Raw genomic sequence first — 15,314 nt, forward strand, 5'->3', positions numbered from 1 at the left:
TGTTACAGTCATGGTCTGGTTGTGTTTCTGACATGGTCTGGTTGTGTTTCTGACATGGTCTGGTTGTGATACATCATTGAATGTGTTGACCTGCTGTGATGTGTTGACCACCATCACTCTCCATCATCATCCATCATGTGTCTATGAAATAGATAGTACTGTACTACTGACTGCAGCATTCATCTCTGCTCATTGATGTAGCCATGTCACACAGACACATAGTACACATATTCATCTGCTACCTTTATTAACCTGAGTGTAGCTGTGAGGCCTGTACTAGCCTTGTTGACTAGACTTCCTCCTTGTCTGACACTGGGTATTGGACCGTACCGACGTCCATAGACCGGTCACTCTTCCACCTCAGTGTCTGTAGTTGACAGGGTAACTTCTCCATGGCCCACACGGTCATTTTAAGGGTGAAAGTTGAAATTATACAATGGTTGTAACGCCAGTGCGTGTTTATGCGCGTGCACGCGGAAAAAAACCGTGCACGCGAGAAAAAAACGCGCGCTGCGCGGGCGAAAGAGGACCCCCCCGCCACACTGCTGTGCCCCACCCAAAAATTTTTGCACCAGCCGCCACTGAGTACAGGTACCAAACAACGAAATTTAGGAGCACTCGTGGAGAGCCCCCTCATTGGCTGGCGACTCGCAAGTGCTCTTCATGAGTGCTTCGCCAACCAATCAGGTAGCGGTATTGCCCTACCTTCCCTGCTTCGCCAACCAATCAGGTAGCGGTATTGCCCTACCTTACCCTACCATCCTAGGTTCCGCAAATTCGCCAGCGGCGAGCCAGTGTAGTGAAGAGGCGTGACCGGGTAACTCGATCGCCAGGAGAAGACACAGAAGAAGGAAAGGAAAACACAAAAGACAGTCAGTACACACACACGCACGCACGCATGCAGGTGTGCACGTAAAAGAGGGCAAAGCTGAGAGTCTTGTTTCTAAAGCAGGGAGTTTTTCGTTGGGAAGTCAGATGATTTTGCACATTTGTCAGAGCGCGTGGGTTGCTGTGATGTGAAGATATAATCATGTTTCTGTTCCTGTTCATGTTTCTGTTTTTTCTTTTTTTAGACACAATAAAAGATCCTCTCTCTTCCTGCCACTGCATTCACAAACACAATGACCAAGCTCACTCTACTGGCAGGTAATGACATTTTTTTAACAATTCCCTTGAAGAAAGTAGTTTTGTTTTGTGTGATATGCTCTTTGTTGACCTTATTGAATCTGTACTTTTGAAGGTCTGTTCCTGGTCCTGTGCCATTTAGGTAAGATAACCCACTTCTCCAACGCTGAAGAAAGTAGCACAGAGACATATCATACTGCACATATCTTAACTGTACACATCTTCGTCTTTGTCTGTACATATCACGCTGTACACATGTCTGTCCATACTTTTATGGCTTTTGCACTTTGGTGCAATCTGCCGAACTGCGTTTCATTGTCTTTGTAGTTGTACTCTGTCAATGACAATTAAATTGAATCTGAATCTGAATCTGAAGAATCACAGAGACAAAGTAATAAAAATACTGTATCTGTACTGTAAAATAATATATTATTGCAATCTTCTCTTGTCCAAGGCTCTACCTCGCAGCTGGTATGCTACTTTACCAACTGGGCCCAGTACAGGCCTGGAACTGGAAAGTACATGCCAACTGATATTGACCCTTTCCTTTGCACCCACCTGATCTACGCCTTCTCCATCATCAATACCGCCAACGAGCTGACCACCTTTGAGTGGAATGATGAGACTCTATACAGATCCTTCAACGGACTGAAAGACAGGTTGGTATTTCATAGAAGGTATAGATTTCATGGGAGGTTTTGCTGTTTGCTGACAATTGTGTTTGTGTTATCCAACAGAAACCCTCAACTTAAAACACTCTTGGCAGTTGGTGGATGGAACTTTGGCACCAAGCAGTAAGATTTACTTTTTTGTTTGTTTTATTCTACATGGATAACCAGCAGTGTACTGTTTGTGTTCATAATATAACACTCTACCACTATCAGTAGCAAATGCTAATTTCGTCTAATTCTCCTTAGGTTCACAGCGATGGTGTCGTCCCCAGCCAACAGACAGACGTTCATCCAGTCCTCTATCAGTTTCCTGCGGAAGCACGGCTTTGATGGGCTGGATCTGGACTGGGAGTACCCTGGAGCACGAGGGAGCCCCCCAGAGGACAAACAGAGATTCACACTGTTGTGCAAGGTCAGAGAACCGACATTTGAATAGAATAGACAAGAGTAGACGTTGTTAACATCAGAACTATCAACATCAACTGCTACCAAGCGCTGGATCGTCTCCAGTTCAGCAAAAGATATCTAACAATCTGGCCAGGTCCAAACCAGTGAAACTCACAGATGTAAAGTACAGTCCTTTCTAGTACAATCCTTTCTAGGCCCAATCAAAAACTGTTCGAGCTATTGCCGTCAGGGAAACAGTACCGAAGCCTCTGGGCTAAAACCCAGAGGCTAACAAACAGCTATTTCCCCCAGACTCTTGGAGATACACACTGGAAGAATACTAAAAACTGGTTGAGTAATTTACTACCGTACTGTATTGTAGTATATTGCATGTCATATCATCGTACTCTGCACAGCATCTTTTGCACTATTGAAGCCACTGTAAAATCCATCACTTTATTACTCTCTCAATGTGTACTTTTTTTACTTATGTTACTTATTATTATTATTATTGTTGTTGTTGTTGTTGTTGTTGTTGTTGTTGTTGTTGTTGTTATTATGTTTTTTATTTATTTATCTGAATGCTGCAATGTTGAGGAGCCAAAGCCAAAGATGTTTACTCTTAGGTATTTAAGTAAGAACAGTAAGGTAAGGTGTAATAAAAGTGATTCTTTTGTGTAATAAACCTCTCTCTACTATAGGAGCTGCTGGAGGCCTATGAGGCTGAGGGCAAGACCACTGGCCGCCCCAGACTAATGCTCACTGCAGCAGTGCCTGCTGGGAAAGGAAACATCGATAGTGGCTACGAAATTGCAGAGATAAGCAGGTAAAAAAAAAAAAACGATGTTGAGGAACCACCAAAACCAAAGAATTGTACTCTTGTGTACTTGTACAGTAAGATGTAATAAAAGCAATTCTGATTCTGAAATACACATTTTCAAGTATTAATATTCTTAATGCAATACGTTTTATGACCCAGTAGCATAACATGCCTGCGTGACAGTGGACTTGCCTGCCATTTAAATTCCATTCCAAACCTGCCTGCCATTTTAGATACCTGGACTTCATTAGTGTGATGACATATGACTTCCATGGTGGCTGGGAGAGTGTCACAGGACACAACAGCCCATTGTACAGAGGGTCCCACGACACTGGCGAGCTCATCTACTTCAACACTGTGAGAAAACGGCTTCTGATTTGGATAAAATTGCACATTCTACGTCATGCGGGTGGTCTGCATATCAAAAATGAGTATAGCATATTTATGTAAATCTCTCTCTCTTTCTCTCTGTCTCTCTCTCTCTCTCTCTCTCTCTCTCTCTCTCTCTCTCTCTCTCTCTCTCTCTCTCTCTCTCTCTCTCTGTCTCCATCTTTCTGCCAGGACTATGCCATGAAGTACTGGCGAGACCAGGGCGCCCCTGTGGAGAAGCTGAGGATGGGCTTTGCTACATACGGGCGTGTGTTCCACCTAGCCTCTGAAGCTAGTAGTGGGGTGGGAGCCCCTTCCAGCGGTGCTGCCACCCCTGGCAAATACACCAGGGAGGCTGGCTTCTGGTCCTACTATGAGGTAACACTTCAGGCAGACTAGGCCCACTCGAGGGTGGCAGAGAGTGTGGATATCTTTAAAAGAAAGCTTAAAACAGGCTTTTATCTTGGGTTTATCTGAACTTGCACTTTTACTCCTATTTCTTATCTCCTACCTCTTGTTTTATTGTATTGTTCTTTATTTACTATTGTTTTTATGTTCAGCACTTGGGGTTGCCTTCAATGCTGACTTGTGCTATATAAATAACGTTTGTTTGATTGATTGATTCAGGCTTGTGACATACACAGGGTATATACAGGAATCTTGAGGTTAATTTCAATACCTTTCTAAGACTTTTTAAAGACCTTGTCAATATTTTTCCAGACCTCACCGCCACTTCGAGCTGTAACCGTTTACATCAGTGACACCTTTAACAACATGAGCTACAACATAATTTCCGGTTCATCTTTGTTTTTTAATAAAACTAATAAATTCACGAACTTTTACTAAAGGTTTTTAGGACTCAAACTCTTTGGACAGAGTCTAATTCAGAAAAATATCTACAAAATTCAAGACCTCATAAAATCGTGATAAGACTTTTTAATACTTATTAAGGGTCTTGATTTCCCCAAAATTGATTTATCAACTTTTAATACTTTTCAAGACACCGCGGATACCCTGCATACAGTACTTCATTTCATGACATTTGATCTGAACATGTTGCCCATCTTGTTTCTAGATCTGCACGTTCCTCCAAGGAACCAGTGTCCAGTGGATTGATGATCAGAAGGTTCCCTATGCTACTAAAGCAAAGGAGTGGGTTGGATTTGACAACAAGGAGAGCTATGCAACAAAGGTATTTAGACCTACCAGTATTGCTTAGAAGTAAGGGATATCCTATTTTGTCTACAGTATCATGTCCTTGCACAATATATATCTACGATAACATGTTTTTCACTATATCACTATTTACACTTCTGGTTAGACGCTAAACTGCATTTTGTTGTCTGGTACTTGTACTCTGCAATGACAATAAAGTTGAATCTAATCTAATCTACTGTTAGGTGTTGCAACTCTATCAAAGTCATCAGAAGACTCTACTGTCTCTCCATCTCCATGTTTTCTCTCATCCTCTCACTCCCTCACTTCCTTTCCTAAGGTCCGTTATTTAAAAGACAACAAGTTTGGAGGAGCTTTCGTCTGGACTCTGGACCTGGACGATTTTGCCGGGCAGTTCTGTGGACTGGGCAACTACCCCCTGACCAGCCATCTTAAAAACCTCCTTGATATTGGTAAATAAATCACCTATCAATAATTCCTTTCATTATATATTTGACCAAATACACTAACAGCACCGATATCAAAGGAAATACTTAGTTTTACATATACAACCATATTTTTGGGGCAATCTGGTTACTTATATTTATCCAGCATAAAATGTTTGTTTGTCCTACTGAAGTGCCACTCTCAATAAACGGAATACTTCTGTCGTGGATATAATTGATTCTTAATAGATTTAGTAGAACTTACAAAGCACAAAGAGCTTAGATCAATTGTCTCCAAAGAGGCCTTTTATTAAGCCAAGTTACATGAGCGCAGAGAGAAATGAGCAGACCAATAAGCAAGAAGCAGCCAATGATGGGTGCGACTCATATTTATAGATTGTCCTTGGTCATGAGGTCACTATTCTTGGGAACCAATCATATTATACAAATCTGTGATTACACAAGTTATGGGCCCTGTCCATAGTCAGAATTATTCACTGCGCCACAGATCTTGGCCCATCCCTTACAGGAAGGAAATGGGCCTTCCTTGAGTGCTAGATTTCGCCACTACTGTAGAGAGACTTACATTTCTCAGTATAACATGATATAAAACCTCGACACTTCTCTCCTCCAGACCTGCCTCCTCTGCCACCTACACCCGCTCCAGAACCCAAGGTGGTGCCTGGTAAGTGTTTCTGTGCTGGCAGGCCTAGTGGGCTGGAAAGGAAATACAACCATATTTTGGGGGCAATCTGGCAACTTGTTTTTATCCAGCATAACATTTTTGTCCTACTGAAGTGCCACTCTCAATAAACTGAATACTTCTCTCCTTCAGACCTGCCTCCTCTGCCACCTACAACCGCTCCAGAACCAGAGGCACTGACTTCAAGAAAGGTGGTGCCTGGTAAGTGTTTCTGTGCTGGCAGGCCTGGTGGGCTGGAAAGGAAATACTTAGTTTTACATATACAACCATATTTTTTGGAGCAATCTGGTTACTTATATTTATCCAGCATAAAATGTTTGTGTTTGTCCGACTGAAGTGCCACTCTCAATAAACTGAATACTTCTCTCCTCCAGACCTGCCTCCTGTGCCACCTACAACCGCTCCAGAACCCACGGTGGTGCCTGGTAAGGGTTTCTGTGCTGCCAGGCCTAGTGGATACGCTGTACATATGTCTGTCCATACTTTTATGGCTTTTGCACTTTGGTGCCCAACTGCATTTCATTGTCTTTGTACTTGTACTCTGTCAATGACAATTAAATTGAATCTGAATCTGAATCTGAATCTGAAGAATCACAGAGACAAAGTAATAAAAATACTCTATCTGTACTGTAAAATCATATATTGCAATCTTCTCTTGTCCAAGGCTCTACCTCGCAGCTGGTATGCTACTTTACCAACTGGGCCCAGTACAGGCCTGGAACTGGAAAGTACATGCCAACTGATATTGACCCTTTCCTTTGCACCCACCTGATCTACGCCTTCTCCATCATCAATACCGCCAACGAGCTGACCACCTTTGAGTGGAATGATGAGACTCTATACAGATCCTTCAACGGACTGAAAGACAGGTTGGTATTTCATAGCAGGTATAGATTTCATGGGAGGTTTTGCTGTTTGCTGACAATTGTGTTTGTGTTATCCAACAGAAACCCTAAACTTAAAACACTCTTGGCAGTTGGTGGATGGAACTTTGGCACCAAGCAGTAAGATTTACTTTTTAGTTTGTTTTATTCTACATGGATAACCAGCAGTGTACTGTTTTGTGTTCATAATATAACACTCTACCACTATCAGTAGCAAATGATCATTTAGTCTAATTCTCCTTAGGTTCACAGCGATGGTGTCGTCCCCAGCCAACAGACAGACGTTCATCCAGTCCTCTATCAGTTTCCTGCGGAAGCACGGCTTTGATGGGCTGGATCTGGACTGGGAGTACCCTGGAGCACGAGGGAGCCCCCCAGAGGACAAACAGAGATTCACACTGTTGTGCAAGGTCAGAGAACCGACATTTGAATAGAATAGACAAGAGTAGACATTGTTAACATCAGAACTATCAACATCAAAACTGCTACCAAGCACTGGATCGTCTCCAGTTCAGCAAAAGATATCTAACAATCTGGCCAGGTCCAAACCAGTGAAACTCACAGATGTAAAGTACAGTCCTTTCTAGTACAATCCTTTCTAGGCCCAATCAAAAACTGTTCGAGCTATTGCCATCAGGGAAACAGTACCGAAGCCTCTGGGCTCAAACCCAGAGGCTAACAAACAGCTATTTCCCCCAGGCTCTTGGAGATACACACTGGAAGAATACTAAAAACTGGTTGAGTAATTTACTACCGTACTGTATTGTAGTATATTGCATGTCATATCATCGTACTCTGCACAGCATCTTTTGCACTATTGAAGCCACTGTAAAATCCATCACTTTATTACTCTCTCAATGTGTACTTTTTTAACTTACTTATGTTACTTATTATTATTATTATTATTATTATTATTGTTGTTGTTGTTGTTATTATGTTTTTTATTTATTTATCTGAATGCTGCAATGTTGAGGAGCCAAAGCCAAATATTTTTACTCTTGTGTACTTGTACAGTAAGGTGTAATAAAAGTGATTATTTTGTGTAATAAACCCCTCTCTCTACTGTAGGAGCTGCTGGAGGCCTATGAGGCTGAGGGCAAGACCACTGGCCGCCCCAGACTAATGCTCACTGCAGCAGTGCCTGCTGGGAAAGGAAACATCGATAGTGGCTACGAAATTGCAGAGATAAGCAGGTAAAAAAAAAAATCGATGTTGAGGAACCACCAAAGCCAAAGAATTGTACTCTTGTGTACTTGTACAGTAAGATGTAATAAAAGCAATTCTGATTCTGAAATACACATTTTCAAGTATTAATATTCTTAATGCAATACGTTTTATGACCCAGTAGCATAACATGCCTGCGTGACAGTGGACTTGCCTGCCATTTAAATCCCATTCCAAACCTGCCTGCCATTTTAGATACCTGGACTTCATTAGTGTGATGACATATGACTTCCATGGTGGCTGGGAGAGTGTCACAGGACACAACAGCCCATTGTACAGAGGGTCCCACGACACTGGCGAGCTCATCTACTTCAACACTGTGAGAAAACGGCTTCTGATTTGGATAAAATTGCACATTCTACGTCATGCGGGTGGTCTGCATATCAAAAATGAGCTTAGCATATTTATGTAAATCTCTCTCTCTTTCTCTCTGTCTCTCTCTCTCTCTCTGTCTCCATCTTTCTGCCAGGACTATGCCATGAAGTACTGGCGAGACCAGGGCGCCCCTGTGGAGAAGCTGAGGATGGGCTTTGCTACATACGGGCGTGTGTTCCACCTAGCCTCTGAAGCTACTAGTGGGGTGGGAGCCCCTACCAGCGGTGCTGCCACCCCTGGCAAATACACCAGGGAGGCTGGCTTCTGGTCCTACTATGAGGTAAAACTTCAGGCAGACACCTAGGCCCACTGTATCTTTAAAAGAAAGCTTAAAACGGGCTTAAAAACAGGCTTTTATCTTGGGTTTATCTGAACTTGCACTTTTACTTCTTCTTTCGTGTAACGTCAGAGGTCCAACTCGGTGTCGCGTAGCCATGCCCGCATCTCTGGTTCTAGGTCGAAGAGGCTGGCTTCTGAGGGTGGTCTATATAAGGGGCAGATGGTGATTATGTGGTCGGCGGTCTGCTCTGGGTCACCGCACTCGCATGCCGCACTGTCCGCCAGGCCCCACGCCTTCATTGATGTTTTAAAGCGGCCGACACCAGTTCGTAGACGGTTCAGTGTGGTCCATTGCCGGCGTGGTAGGTCGTCTCCTCCAATGGCGCCATCTCCTGGGTCCCAGATGTAGCGGTGGATTCGGGAGGGCCCGGCTGACTCCCACTCCTGCTTCCAAGCTGCTGCCAACCATGCATCTCTGGAGATGTCGTCAGAGGTGGAGTTGAGCATGGCTTGTGCTGCCTTGTTGTAAGGGTGGCGGGTCTTGAGTCGGCTTGGAGGTGCTGGTGTTATGGTGGTGTTGTGCAGGATGTGCCAGTCATGCTTTTGTGCCTTCCTGGCCAGGGCGAGGGTGGCAGCCTCCCGTCGGAGGCCGGCCGGTGCTATTCCCGCGAGGACTGGCAAGAGGGACACAGGGGTAGGCTTCAAGCATCCAGTAATTATTCTGAGGGAGGTATTGATCAGTGGCAGCTCCTCCATAGAGGTGGAGGAGGCCTGGCCTCCCCAATAATTTGAGAGAATAGAGAGAGATTTTAAAAAGCAATAATTATATTTTTTATTTTTTATTTTTTATTTATTTAACAAAAACAATATTTTAAATTGTTTTATATTAATATTATTTATTAATATTATTTCCGTTTTGTTCATAAATATTTTCCATGGCTAAAACCCAATATTGCAATTGTAAAGCACCTACAGGCCAGAATCCCTATCCGTTTCTATTGAAGGAGGCCAGGCCTCCTGTCGAAAAGTCCAGGCCTCCTGTCGGAAAGTGGTTTCTCATAGAAGTCAATGTAATGCAATTTTTTTCATGGCAATATGTGATTGGCCCATCACTGAAAATGGGTGGGAACAGGAGGCCTCTCCTCCGTTGTAGTACCTTTTTTTCCGCCACACGCGTGTATGAGTGCTGTTCTGCAGGATAAATATTAGAAATGAGTCCAGGGCTGAATGATTGACATTTTGTTCGTCCAATCACATGAAGCCATTTTGAGAATTCGCCAGTCACTTCAGTCAAAGAAACACTCCATAGTGTCTACGAGTGTCCTATCAACTTGTCCTTTACAGGACACGTCTAGAACACCCATGGCTATTATCCCTGAAAATAATAGCTCATTTGGCCAAATACTTTTGCTTAAAATGACCTCGGAAATCGGCGAGATTCTGGCGCGATTTATACATCGAATAGGTAGACAACATTTAGGATTTATTGAACAGTTTTATTTTTAATGTAGTCGATTTCGTTTTATTACAAGTCAATGTAATATTCTTCCATATCAAATGGAGTCCTGGAGAGAGTATGCCGCCCCTCAGCTAAACCAGTGGTGAGTTGAACTAATCAAATGTCTCTACCAGTGTTACACCACTAGTTCTCAGTAGTAATACCACTCCATTGCATGTCTGTGTTTCTCAGCAGATGAAGCCAGCTGGAACCAGTACTGTCCTCACAACATTAAACATTTTTATTTATTTATATAAAATATATTGAATAAAACTACATTTGATAAAGAAACTGTAACTTATCTTTTTTATATGCTAAACTTGATTAAATTGATGATTACATGTTGAAGCTGTGGAAGAAGAAGAATGAAAAATGTAGGCTAAACTAAATAGTTTTTTAACCACATAATTCTCAAATTCCTGCCTTTTACACATGTTCACTGGGCATTTATATTACATCCAAATGTCATTTCTCAACTTAATTATCAGGCAGGCTCATAGACTTACAGCAATGTCATTTCTTCAGGCAGGCACATAGGCTAAGCTCTGCACAATGAATTCCATCAATCAGAACTTTCTGATTGTAGCTTACACTCCAAATAGTGTGCCTTTGTCCAGCACAAAGACAGATAAGAAGAACAGGGAACATTCCATCGCGAGTGAAGCGAGCAAGCGGAAAAAAATTGGCCTCCTCAATTCTGGAAGTCACCAGCCTCCACTGGTATTGATAGCCACGTCGATCTTTCTCGCATGAGGGCTTCTGCTCCAGACTGGGGCGCAGTATTCCGCTGCAAAGAAGACCAGGGCTTGGGTGGATATTCTTAGCGTCTTAGCGGAGGCTCCCCAGGTTGTACCAGCAAGGCGGCGGATCAGCGCGGCCCTGGATGTCACTTTTACTCCTATTTCTTATCTCCTACCTCTTGTTTTATTGTATTGTTCTTTATTAACTATTGTTTTTATGTTCAGCACTTGGGGTTGCCTTCAATGCTGACTTGTGCTATATAAATAAAGTTGTTTGATTGATTGATTCAGGCTTGTGACATACAGTACTTCATTTCATGACATTTGATCTGAACATGTTGCCCATCTTGTTTCTAGATCTGCACATTCCTCCAAGGAACCAGTGTCCAGTGGATTGATGATCAGAAGGTTCCCTATGCTACTAAAGCAAAGGAGTGGGTTGGATTTGACAACAAGGAGAGCTATGCAACAAAGGTATTTACACCTACCAGTATTGCTTAGAAGTAAGGGATATGGAATGCAGTGGATTCGGATCCTAGCAGCTTTTGTATAAAGGGATTAATTTCTGTTTGTATAGAGGGATTAATTTGTTGTGGGTATGAGTACTTCTCTTGTATATACCTACTGTACTACTTTACTGTATCATTTCATAACTGTACATATCCTATTTTGTCTACAGTATCATGTCCTTGCACAATATACATGTATATCTACGATAACATGTTTTTCACTATATCACTATTTACACTTCTGGTTAGACGCTAAACTGCATTTTGTTGTCTGGTACTTCCTCTCACTCCCTCACTTCCTTTCCTAAGGTCCGTTATTTAAAAGACAACAAGTTTGGAGGAGCTTTCGTCTGGACTGTGGACCTGGACGATTTTGCCGGGCAGTTCTGTGGACTGGGCAACTACCCCCTGACCAGCCATCTTAAAAACCTCCTTGATATTGGTAAATAAATCAATAATTCCTTTCATTATATATTTGACCAAATACACTAACAGCACCGATATCAAAGGAAATACTTAGTTTTACATATACAACCATATTTTGGGGGCAATCTGGTTACTTATATTTATCCAGCATAAAATGTTTGTGTTTGTCCTACTGAAGTGCCACTCTCAATAAACTGAATACTTCTCTCCTCCAGACCTGCCTCCTGTGCCACCTACAACCGCTCCAGAACCCAAGGTGGTGCCTGGTAAGGGTTTCTGTGCTGGCAGACCCAGTGGGCTGTATGTGAAACCAGATGCACCTGGATCTTTCTACCAGTGTGCTGAAGGCAGACCCTTTGTCCAGATCTGCCCCGTTGGCTTAGTCTTCCAAGACAGCTGTAAATGCTGCAACTGGCCCTAGAACTGACCCACAAGTCTGTTACAACGTCTACTTATTAACATATTAACAACTTGCTGGGGACAATGTGCCTATGCTATTAGATATAGATGTATTAGTCATATTATTATTATTGCATATGCTCCAAAAGGTCACCAATGTAGTGGATACCTGTGTGAGGAAGTCAGCATTTGGCCTTTATGTCGACCAAGCTACGACTCTCTATTCATGAAAAGTATATTTAAGTATAAGATGATAAACACTATCTGGCCTGTAGCTTTGACATCTTTTCCGTCATCAATCTGATGTCCCTGAGTAGGCTACTATGGCGATGCCAAAAGTCTTCTCACCAACATCAAACTCAAAGCCTTTCTCAGTGAAAGTGTGGCAACAGCCACCAGCCCGATCATGTTGTTCCACGACGTCGGTTGCAAGTGGTTGCCAAGTTTTTCTGCCGACTTGCCGAGTTGCGACATTCTAAAACGGTCTTGTCTCGTCGCGGATCTTTGGTCTAAACTGGCCTTAACAAAGTCAGAAATGTAACTGAGCTCTGCGAGCCAAACAACACTTTGATGACTAGGGTTGTTTTAGACAGCAAAGAGTGTGAAGGTGGTGCCAACTCACAATGCCATTAATGCCAGCGGAGGGTGCACAGAGCCGGAGTCCAGGGAAGAGCTCCACAATGCTCTCTGCCAGCATGGTCTTCTGAGCAGAGGTAGGATAGCTACAGAGAGGGACAACAGACAGGGGGTGAGAAACGCTCAGAAAACCACAAGCCTGGATAGAGCAGTTCTCTCCTATCAATCCCATCCCAAACATTATAATAGCATTTGCAGTGTATGTGTATAATAGCATGTGCCGAGGAGAAGGCGGAGTCCCTGCAGGTGGAGGTGGAGTCTCTGAAGGAGAAGGTGGAGGAGCTCACCATGGACCTGGAGATCATCAAACATGAGATAGAGGAGAACGGTCAGCAGCCTCGCCACCAGATATTACTGTTTATTTACTTGTTTGGGTTCCAGAAAAACGTCTCTGTCTCACGCCACTCGTGTCTTCAGTGTACTGTAGGGGGGTGCCCTTCACAGACAAACTCTCTAATTCTCTGTGTTAACTCACTTAGGGCCACAGCAAGTGGGGGCAATCTGGTTACTTATATTTATCCAGCATAAAATGTTTGTGTTTGTCCTACTGAAGTGCCACTCTCAATAAACGGAATACTTCTGTCGTGGATATAATTGATTCTTAATAGATTTAGTAGAACTTACAAAGCACAAAGAGCTTAGATCAATTGTCTCCAAAGAGGCCTTTTATTAAGCCAAGTTACATGAGCGCAGAGAGAAATGAGCAGACCAATAAGCAAGAAGCAGCCAATGATGGGTGCGACTCATATTTATAGATTGTCCTTGGTCATGAGGTCACTATTCTTGGGAACCAATTATATTATACAAATCTATGATTACACAAGTTATGGGCCCTGTCCATAGTCAGAATTATTCACTGCGCCACAGATCTTGGCCCATCCCTTACAGGAAGGAAATGGGCCTTCCTTGAGTGCTAGATTTCGCCACTACTGTAGAGAGACTTACATTTCTCAGTATAACATGATATAAAACCTCGACACTTCTCTCCTCCAGACCTGCCTCCTCTGCCACCTACACCCGCTCCAGAACCCAAGGTGGTGCCTGGTAAGTGTTTCTGTGCTGGCAGGCCTAGTGGGCTGGAAAGGAAATACAACCATATTTTGGGGGCAATCTGGCAACTTGTTTTTATCCAGCATAACATTTTTGTCCTACTGAAGTGCCACTCTCAATAAACTGAATACTTCTCTCCTTCAGACCTGCCTCCTCTGCCACCTACAACCGCTCCAGAACCCACGGTGGTGCCTGGTAAGTGTTTCTGTGCTGGCAGGCCTGGTGGGCTTGAAAGGAAATACTTAGTTTTACATATACAACCATATTTTTTGAGCAATCTGGTTACTTATATTTATCCAGCATAAAATGTTTGTGTTTGTCCTACCGAAGTGCCACTCTCAATAAACTGAATACTTCTCTCCTCCAGACCTGCCTCCTGTGCCACCTACAACCGCTCCAGAACCCACGGTGGTGCCTGCTAAGGGTTTCTGTGCTGGCAGGCCTAGTGGGCTGTATGTGAAACCAGATGCACCTGGATCTTTCTACCAGTGTGCTGAAGGCAGAACCTTTGTCCAGATCTGCCCCGTTGGCTTAGTCTTCCAAGACAGCTGTAAATGCTGCAACTGGCCCTAGAACTGACCCACAAGTCTGTTACAACGTCTACTTATTAACAACATATTAACAACTTGCTGGGGACTACAGGTGGAAATTAGCCATGTAGACTAAAGCTGCTCCATTTACTGCTTTACTGCTGTTAATTAATGAGGGCTATCCACATAAACATGTTAATACCAAAGCATTTTTAATTGCAACATTTTTCTGTTAGTGGTGCATTATCTGACAGAAGTGCAGGGGTGTGAATATTGTGGGCCATGACTGTACATACCCTGCTTAGTCCCCCTGCTCACTATCCTCCCCCACCCCAGTTACATCACTTTGTATCACACTGTGGAACACATATTTCCAACATTTTATGTTGGATTGAAACTTTGATGAAGGCAGCTTCCTGCTGAAACATTGGTTTAATAAATAATTAGCATCAAAGCAAGAGTGTGTGGCTCTCATTCGATCTTTTACATTTTATGTAACCTACAGTAATAATAATAATAATAATATCTTGGTTTTATATAGAGCCTTTCATAAACCCAAGGACGCTTTACAGATTTTACAGACAGAAAGTCAGACAGAACAGAAAGGAGAAAAAAAAACACAGAGACTGACAAAACTAAACTAGGGGCCAAAGGCCTTGGTGAACAGATGAGTTTTGAGGGCTGATTTGAAGGTGTCCAGGGTAGGGGCATTTTGGATCACTGTGGGGAGAGAGTTCCAAAGGGTGAGTGCTGTCACACTGAAGGCCCTGTCCCCGAAAGTCCGTAGGTTGGTGCGAGGGGTGGAAAGCAGACCCATGTCTGAAGACCGCAGGTTCCGAGATGGGGTATGTTGGTAGAGAAGGTCAGTTAAGTACTGGGGGTCGCAGGCATGGAGGGATTCGTAGGTGAGAAGGAGGATTTTGTATGTGATGCGGGACTTGACCGGAAGCCAGTGAAGGTCAATGAGGGTGGGGGTGATGTGCTGCCAGGGCTTGGCGTAGGTGAGAACCTGCAATAGTCCAGGCGGGAGTTGACGAAGGCGTGGACGAGGGTTTCGGCCACGGAGTCAGAGAAGGGAAGGTCAGAGT

At 43.3% G+C, this 15,314-nt stretch overlaps 2 protein-coding genes across 2 annotated transcripts; both read left to right on the forward strand.

Moving 5' to 3' along the window:
* Positions 1-1,121: 1,121 nt before the first annotated feature.
* LOC308159747 (acidic mammalian chitinase-like) lies at positions 1,122-6,284 on the forward strand (the record flags this gene model as incomplete). The annotated part of the gene is made up of 12 exons (XM_080533562.1): positions 1,122-1,146; positions 1,580-1,784; positions 1,863-1,919; positions 2,043-2,208; positions 2,885-3,009; positions 3,237-3,360; positions 3,565-3,750; positions 4,448-4,564; positions 4,868-5,000; positions 5,809-5,877; positions 6,051-6,101; positions 6,274-6,284. 12 exons carry the CDS (start codon positions 1,122-1,124, stop codon positions 6,282-6,284), a joined length of 1,269 nt encoding a protein of 422 aa, XP_080389688.1.
* A 109-nt stretch (positions 6,285-6,393) lies between these two features.
* On the forward strand, positions 6,394-14,269 carry LOC308159748 (acidic mammalian chitinase-like; the record flags this gene model as incomplete). Its single annotated transcript, XM_080533563.1, has 9 exons — positions 6,394-6,545; positions 6,624-6,680; positions 6,805-6,970; positions 7,629-7,753; positions 7,980-8,103; positions 8,254-8,439; positions 11,034-11,150; positions 11,495-11,627; positions 14,064-14,269. The coding sequence occupies exons 1-9, from the start codon at positions 6,409-6,411 to the stop codon at positions 14,267-14,269; spliced, it is 1,251 nt and encodes a 416-aa protein (XP_080389689.1). The 5' UTR covers positions 6,394-6,408.
* Between the last annotated feature and the right edge of the window lie 1,045 nt (positions 14,270-15,314).

The sequence above is a fragment of the Nansenia antarctica genome, assembly GCF_963989245.1.
Source record: "Nansenia antarctica genome assembly, chromosome: 6".
Lineage (NCBI taxonomy): Eukaryota > Metazoa > Chordata > Actinopteri > Argentiniformes > Microstomatidae > Nansenia > Nansenia antarctica.